This window comes from Chrysochloris asiatica, unplaced genomic scaffold, assembly GCF_000296735.1.
Source record: "Chrysochloris asiatica unplaced genomic scaffold, ChrAsi1.0 scaffold00278, whole genome shotgun sequence".
Classification (NCBI taxonomy): Eukaryota; Metazoa; Chordata; class Mammalia; order Afrosoricida; family Chrysochloridae; genus Chrysochloris; species Chrysochloris asiatica.
The window spans coordinates 3521761-3530644 of NW_006408796.1; the positions used below are offsets into that span (position 1 = coordinate 3521761).

Here is an 8884-nt window from a genome sequence, read left to right on the forward strand (position 1 = left end):
TTTTAAGTCCTCTCATTTTCATTCAACAGTGTTTGCTTCTGTTCTTTCTGTTTGTTGTTGTTGTTGTTGTTGTTGTTGTTGTACACCAAAACACTCAGGAATATACAATCATTCAAACACCCAAAGGGCATTCCCTACAAGCTTAGGACTCGATGAATGTGATGATGATACTTACATTCAATCTTTATCTTCACTGCAAGTTTTATATGTTTGTATTGGTTTGGGCTTGAGGCAAGAAAACATTCAGTAAGTGTATAAATCATGACTTATGGTAGCAATTTCTACACTTGCTGAACTGCTGGCCTTTTGGTTAGCAGCTGAGTGTTTAACCACTTCACTGTTAGGGCTCATTAAAAAAAATTAAGGCCCTATTAAAAGACCCAGCCATGGGGCAGTGACTTTTAAGCTGATTAACTGTACCCTCCTATGTTAAGTTTCCATAAACCACAGGGCATTTAAATTTGGAATAGTTTGAGAAATAGTTCCGGGGGAGTAAATATATTTTATTCCATGGCAGTAAAGATTATCACATCAAAGGATATCTTATGCTACAGCCTTATCTGGGGAACACTGTGTGGAGAAATTATGCACTGGTCTTCATTCAGTAGCAGCAGAAATTAAGGAGTCAGCCATAGGGCCACATTATGACATTGGCTCTAGACTGTTCTCCTAGCACGCAGGATTAGACATGCCCTAAAGTCACCATTCTGCTGCTGGTAACTTGACCTCTCATAATGAATGGGATTCTGTAAGCACTGTGTTTGGTTATATACAAATTCTCTGTCTATATGGTTATCTATACATCTAACTACCTACCTATCTATCTCCTGGTGACCCATTGTGTGTCAGAGTAGAACTGTGCTATATATGGTTTTCTATGGCCAAGTTTGCAGAAATAGATATCTAGGACCTTCTTCCTAGGTGTCTCATGGTGGACTGAGATGGACTTCCATCCTTTCAGTTAACAACCAAGCATGTTAAACGTTTTGTACCATCCAGGGACTCCATCATCAATTCATCTATGTATCATCTATCGTCTATCCATGTGTGTGTGAGACAGATAGGAGAAAAAAATAAATAATCTTAGCAAGAGAGAATCCTGGGAAATGGTGACATTTAACATGGAAATCTTGGGCCTTTTCACAATTGAGAGCCTTTTGTGGCTCTTGCAGCTATGTGCTGCCAATTCTTTAGGCTTCCTGAGTCATGTCGATGGAGCAGCACACAGAACTTTACTGTTTGTTCCTCTGGGGGGCTGGCATGTCTGTGATGTCCCAGGGTGAATGCAGTCCAGCCCAGGGTGTGCTGCTTCCTGGGACAAAGTGCTCCCAGATGAAACTCTCCCAGTGGAGTGAGGTCCCCTACCTCCTCTCTCTCCCATGAGTGGAGGGGAGGAAGGCAGTTCTAGAAACATACCAGTCAGTGACATGAAGATAACCACTAACTGTGTGGCTTGGCTGTAGTCACAGCCCTCTGGTCTTCATTTACTCGAGTTAAATGTGGATGATGTCATTTAGCCACGAGATCTCTTCTTATTAACATTTCTGTGACTAGTAGATACTGCTACATGCTGGAGATTCCACATGGGTATACCTGTCGTTGAGTTCTGGTGTGGTGCTATCGGATCAGCACTGGACCGCTAACCCTTGGAAACCCTATACAGAGAGTCTTTGTGAGTCGGAACCAGCACTTAACAAGAACAACATAAAACTGTTATACTCAAGGAAAATTTGGGCTCCAATCTCAACTCTTTATGATGTTGGACAAGTTAAAGCTTACTAGATCTCAACTTTCTCATCATTACAGGAGTAGAATAAAAAGAAAGAGAGAAACATGCTGCCATTAGTGGATTCTGAACCACAGTAACCCCATAGGTCCGAGTAGAATGGTCCCATAGAGTTTCTAAAGCTATAACCTTTGCAGAAGCTGACTGACATCTTTCTCCCATGGGGTGATGGTGGATTCGAACTGTTGGCCTTTTGGTTAGCAGCCGAGTTCTTTAACAACAGCACCATCAGGATTTATTTTAATAAATATTAAACAATTGCACAATAATGGTACATATTTCTAGAGTTACTATTGAGATCTAATGAAAACAGTGCATGTAAGCAGTTAGCCCAGTGCCTGACATAAACTAGTTCATAAAAATTTAGCTTCTTGATCATGAAAAACAACTGAACCCATCCAAACAAAAGCTGAGACCAGTGGCATACAAAATCATAGTTTCAACAGATTTGTTAGCTACTATCAGATGAAATGTTTTTGGATTTGCATCATCAATTCTACAAGTCTCTGTTAACTACAACAACTTAGATGCTGAAATAAACATTGACAAGTGGTGTCTGTGTGTGTACGTGTGTACATGAACAGGTGACCACACATGAATTGTTAGTCTTCTCCCTCATTTCATGGGGTAATTAGCTTCTCTTTTACTTACCATCTAAGAATCTCAGCTAACACATGACTTTACAATTTGGGATATATTTGGTTAGCCACAAAAACTCTGCTTAGATTTTAGTGAAATCAGAGACAATTCTAAACTGATCTGTTTTCTGAAGATTGTTCACTAGTGAAAACTGTTCTTTGCGCATCACTACGGGTAGACTCCAGATATTAAATGGCAAGAAAAGCGTCAAAATCCAAACAAACACAGAAACACACACTACTCTCAAAATTCCCAATTTTCATTCCCAGGAATCACATCTTAATTTACATCATGCCATAAAGGACTCAACATTTTCACTTTATAGAAATTACCATTGCTTTTCCTTTCATCTTTGGTGACTTAGATGAAAACGTTACTCCAAGTCTATACTCAAGGGATCTGAAGTTTCAAGGTGGCCAAACTGTTTTAAGGGTTAACTTGGGGTGGTAGGCAGACAGCCAAGGTCCTAGAAGAAGGTGAGCTCATCAGGTAGGGGACAAGTCATCAGTAACAAAGGCCAGCATTCCTGCTTTTAGAAGCTGGCTTCTCAACAGCTAGAGTTGAATGAATACTTTGCTTGAATTTCAGTTGTCATAGTAGGCATGTCTTCTCTTATCCACAAGAGAGATTTGCCACAACTCCAAAACACGTTTCGAACAGAACATGGGAACACTGAATGTTTTAAAATTGGGAAAGGTGTGAGACAGGGTTGTATTCTTTCACCATACTTATTCAACCTGTATGCTGAGCAAATAATATGAGAAGCTGGGTTCTATGAAGAAAAACGTGGCATCAGGATTGGAGGAAGACTCATTAACAACCTGCGATATGCAGATGATACAACCTTGATCGCTGAAAGTTAAGAGGACTTGAAACATTTACTTATGAAGATTAAAGAGCACAGCCTTCGATATGGATTACATCTCAATGTCAAGAAAACAAAAATCCTCACCACTGGACCAATAAACAACATTCTTATCAATGGAGAAAAGATTGAAGTTGTCAAGGACTTCATTCTTCTTGGATCAACTATCAACACTCGCGGAAGCAGCAGTCAAGAGGTCAGACGACGTATTGCACTGGGCAAATCTGCTGCACAGGAACTTTTTAAAGTGTTGAAGAGCAGAGATGTCAGCTTGAGGACTAGGGTGCGCCTGACCCAGGCCATTGTGTTTTCAATAGCCTCATATGGATGCGAAAGCTGGACAGTGAATAAGGAGGATCGTAGAAGAATTGATGCCTTTGAGTTGTGGTGTTGGAGGAGAATACTGAAAGTGCCATGGACTGCCAAAAGAACCAATAGATCTGTTTTGGAAGAAGTGCAGCCAGAGTGTTCCTTGGAGGCCAGGATGGCTAAGCTTCATCTCTCCTATTTTGGACATATTGTCCGGAGGAAACAATCGCTGGAGAAGGATGTCATGCTGGGTAGGGTGGAGGGTCAGAAAAAAAGAGGAAGACCCCCAACGAGATGGATCAGCCAGGTGGCATCATTGATGGACTCAGGGGTGGCAGCGGTGGTGAGGTTGGCCCAGGATCAGACATTGTTTCGTTCTGCTGTGCATGGGGTCGCTATGAGTCGGTTCCGACTCGATGGCACCTGACAACAACAACCAAAACATGTGACGAAGGTAGAGAGAGGGAAGTACACAGCAAAGACAACAGCTTTATGTTGAAGTTCATCATATTTCAGTACCACTTAAGCTAGAGGACAGGGAGCAATCCTGAGTGCTCATGGGGAAGAAGACAAAACTAAACCTCAACCATAACTCAGAATGCAATTAAGAGCCCTGGTATGGTGATATAAGATAAGCACTGGACTGCTAACCGAAAGGTCAGTGGTTCAAACCCACCAGCCACTCCTTGGAAACCCTACACATGTTCACTTTGAATCAGAACCCACTCCACAGCACTTAACAACAACAGCCTGGATTTGGAAATTCGAGAGGACAGTGTCTCCGTGCAAATTCCCGGTCATTCTCTGTCCCTTTATATTTGGTTCTAAATGTACTATAAAGACCTGTGGGATTTATTCTTGATCATTTAGCAGATTTATGTATTTAGAAAAGAGCTACCAGGGATAGATTCCCAGAAAGTGGCTTTAAGCTCTAATAAATGAGATCTGATTTCTGGCCTTTCACAGGAAATCAATAAGAGAAGAATAGAATTCTGCACAATGAGCGGTTTTCCTTGTAAGGCTGCCCCGACCACAGCATTTTCCAGAATGAACCTGTTGCAGCCTGTAATTGTTTTGTGATTAGTGTGAATGACTGTTCCTTACCGCATAGATTCGCTATTGATTTCTAAATTAATAATCATCCCTTGTACTTAGATAGCATCCAATCTCAAAGGGAATCTGAGTGCGTTAGAGTTGAATTCTAATTCATCTTCATACCATCCTGTCGAACGTAAAGACTAGGTGTGCCGATTGCATTTTAAGGAGGCAAAAAATAGAAGCAGAAAGGCTAAATCTTTGGCCATGGGGAATTCAGAAAAGTATTAACAGAGGCACTGATTAAAATTGGACAGCCCTGACTTCTAATTCTGGCTCTTTCCCTAAAACATCTGGTCAATTGGGTTAGCTCTGATGATTCTATTGGAAAAGAAGTTGATTAAAACAATTTGTTGACATTGTGATAATTAACACAAGTTTGCCTTTCTCCCTGTTATTGTAATGATTTACAACAATGGGTCTGGTGACATTTTTATTAGACCACATGCATTCTTCAGTGGAATGCTTTGAAGTCACATGTAGCAGAAGTATATCCCCATGTAAAGGAACAATGCAAAACTTAAATGCAGTGGTGCTGTTGTTATTGTTAAGTGCTGTCCAGCTAGTGCCAACTCATAGGGTTTCTGAGAGTGTTGGTGGGTTTGAACTGCTGACCTTGCCACTAGCAGTCCAATGCTTATCCTACAGTGCCACACCAGGGTGCTAAATGTGACAACAGATGGATGTTATTTTCAAGGACCCTTGGTGGTTCACTAGGCTTCGAATCACAAGCTTGATGATTCAAACTCACCACCCCCTCTGCAGGAGAAGGAAGAGGCAGGCTGTTCTCGTAAAGATTTACAGCCTCAGAAACCCAATGAAGCAGCCCTATTCTTCCCTATAGGATCTCTATGAGTCATAAATGACATGAAAGCAGTGGTAGGGTGTTTCTATCACCTGCTTGGTCTTGGTGTGGCTCTGTAGGATAAGCACTGGACTGCTAACCTTGAGATCAGTGGTTTATATCACTGATGTGGCTGTTGAGTTGGAATCGACTCCATGACACTTAACAACAATGACTTGGCATTATGAGTTTTAACTGAAAAAAAAAAAAAAAAAGAATCTCCCTCGGCATCATATCATGGTGGTGGTGGGTCTGACTCATAGCCACTACGTATAGGGTTTCTGAGGCTGTAAATCTTTCCGTGAGCAGAAAGCCTCATTTCTCCTGTGGAACGGCAGGTAGTTTTGACCTTGAGGTTAGCAGCCTGACTCGTAACCAGTATGCTACCAGAGCTCCCTCAACATGAGCATGCTCCAAATCCTTCACTGTACCCATCTTTTGAGAAAGTCATTGCTATCTTATCAATCACACATTCTTCCAGCCTTCAGGATTAGAGATATTGATTCTCTCCCACCTCTTCCATGACAATCCATGTTCATTTCACTTCTGAAGCACTGATCACTCTGACCCAGCTTATCTTTACCGCTGCCCATATAAAGTGGTGGTGGCTGTTGAGTATCATGGAGTCAATTCCAGCTCATACCAACCCTGTATAGAGTTTCAAAGGCTGTAAATCTTTGCAGGAGCAGAAAGCCTCATCTTTCTCTCAAGAAGGATCCAGTAGGCTTGAACAACTGACCTTGTGGTTAGCAGTCCTGTGCTTATCCTACAGAGCCACCATGCTTACTATATAATGGGGGGGGGCTTTATGTCTCCCCAACTTCTGCTTGTCTGCTTCTGAGGCCATCTTAGATTAATTTCCCTAATACTTTTCCCATCATTTTTAAATTATGAGTTATTCAGGCTCATAACAAGAATACAGAATAATAGGTTGAACATTCATAGCCCCACCATCTAGCTTTTAAAACACCACGTAGTGAAACAACTGAAAACTGCCTTTGAACCCTTCTCCAATTTAATTTCTTTCCTTCCTAACAATCCCCTCCCCTAATATGGTGGTTTTAATTCTTACGAAGGCTTTTATACTTTAACCACATATAACATGAGAATTACAATAATGCATACCAACTCTTGGTTTGGTTTGTAAATGAAATCACCCGAATCATTTCTTTCTTTTTCTCTTCTTTTCTCATTATGACTTTGAGATATCCCTTTTGGTTTTGAGATTCATCCACTTTGGTACACGAGGCTTTGTTCTCTTCATTTCATTCCTCCATACTCAACGAGGTCCATATATTACAATCTATTCATTATTTTGAGGATACGCATTAAGATTACTTGTGATTCCCCCACACACACAAGTATAATTATGCAATAACATTTGTAAATATGCTTCTTTCAGCACTTGTGTGAGTGTTTCACTATGGCCTGTACCCAAGAGTCTAAATGCTGGGAGGTAGGATCTGCTCTTTTCCAAACTTATTGTTAACAAGTGGTTGTGACAATTGATGGTCTCCTTGTTCGTGCCATCCTCATTTCAATAGACTCTTGGTTGGCCTCTGCACTGTCTCTCAGTGTAATAGCTCCTTAAAGCTGCTTAAAACTTCTCTATCTGATGGACTCTTCCCAGGTACACAGGTCCAATAGCTTTTGGAACACATGCAGAAATGTAAGTGTGTGAACAATGCATGGTGCACGATGGGATTGCGGTAGACTGTGGAGAGGAACACTCTACCCAAAGATAATCAGATTCAAGTTTCTCTGGCACTGTGGATTAATGTGCTGGACTGCATGGTGGGTTTGAACTGCAGCAACTACAATAACCACCAACTACAAAGTATTAGTGCACCATCTTTAATTGTGGACTCCTAATTTATTGTCCCCATAGCCCCCGACTTCCTTGTCTTTTCCTGAAAGTCTACCACTCAGATATGTGAACATCCCATTCAAAGAATAGCCATCACAGAATTATGAGCATCAAAGAGCACAGACACTGGAACTAGCTTGCCTGGGTTTAAATCACAGCTCCACCATGTACTGGTTGAATGCTCTTGAACAAATTATGTAAGGTCTCTGTCTGTGACTCAGTTTACTTATCTGCAAAATGGGGGAAATGTCAGTATTTATTTCACAAGGCTGAGGTGAGAACTAAGTGAGATCATTGGTAACTAGCATTCAGCATCCCAGTGGTCACTCAATAAATTTCTGTTGAAAAGAGTAAACAACAAATTGCACCACACGCATTCTGTGTCAGGCATTGTTTAAGGAACTGGGCAGAAAATTATGACTTTTTCTTAATACCTATCTCTTTCACAAATGAAGTAGCCAGCTGTGTCTATGCCTCTAGCATAGTTTTTGGCACATGGTGGATGCGCAAGAAATATGTATTCAATGAATCCATGGGTCTAAAGATTATCCTATGGCAGTGTAAATGTTCATCTACTGAGCCAGGATGGAGCAAGTTAATTCCATCCGCAAGGGCTTCACTCCCTGCATTTTGCTGTATTCTTATTCTTTGAATATGGGTGATTCCTCTATAATATGGGTAGCAGCTTGCCATTTGCCAAAATATATGAATTGTCAGTGTATCATCTTCTTTGATGATGATGAATGATAGGTAATTGACACACAAAAGAACACCCTCCAACCTTCGATGATAACCGGTCTTTGTTCTCAAATTTCAGGTCTCATAGTCCATGAAGGTGCTGCAGTTTACAGAGTGTTTAAACGTTGGAGAGCGGTGAACTTGCACTGGGATGTCTTAAACTACGACAAAGCCACAGACATTGAAGAAAGTAGCCGAGGAGAGAGTTCCACGAGCAGGACTTTATGGTTGCCGCTGACGGCTCTGCGGAATAGAAACTTGGTCCACCCAACCCAGCTAACCTCCCCAAGGTTCCAGTGTGGCTATGTATTACTGCATCTGTTCAACCGGATGAGGCCCCACGAAGACTTGTCAGAAGATAACAGCTCAGGGGAGGTTGTGATGAGAGTGACGTCCGTGTAACGGAAGTAGAGCGTGCACCACCTAGCACATTTTGGAATGTAATTGCAATGAATGGCAAAACGATACCACTTCTAAACACACTCACACATACATCTATGAACTTTTTAAAATTTGCGCTTTTTATATGAACATTTGAATTGCAAATACATTTTTCTGAAGAAAAAAAAAGTCTTCTTGTGCTTTGTTTTTGTTTTTGATTTATGACATCTTTTATAAGTTGGTACTTGAAATCATGATACATATCATTTAACTCTTCTTGGTTAAAATAATGATGAACGTTATCCTTGAGACCAAATCTATTTTTCCTTGTTTGTTTTAAATATATTTTTATCAAACGTT

General features: G+C 41.0%; 1 protein-coding gene across 2 annotated transcripts in view; it reads left to right on the forward strand.

Annotated features, from left to right (window-relative positions):
• Positions 1 to 8651, forward strand: part of MARCH11 (membrane-associated ring finger (C3HC4) 11) — a 206535-nt gene extending 197884 nt beyond the window's left edge. Inside the window, exon 4 of one of the 2 annotated variants that reach the window (XM_006874441.1) lies at positions 8223 to 8651. In XM_006874441.1, the coding sequence (XP_006874503.1) occupies positions 8223 to 8545 (323 nt within the window). In that variant the 3' untranslated portion in view covers positions 8546 to 8651. The remainder of the gene's footprint in view (positions 1 to 8222) is intronic. The other variant, XM_006874440.1, reaches the window with a different exon arrangement.
• The last annotated feature ends 233 nt before the right edge of the window (positions 8652 to 8884 follow it).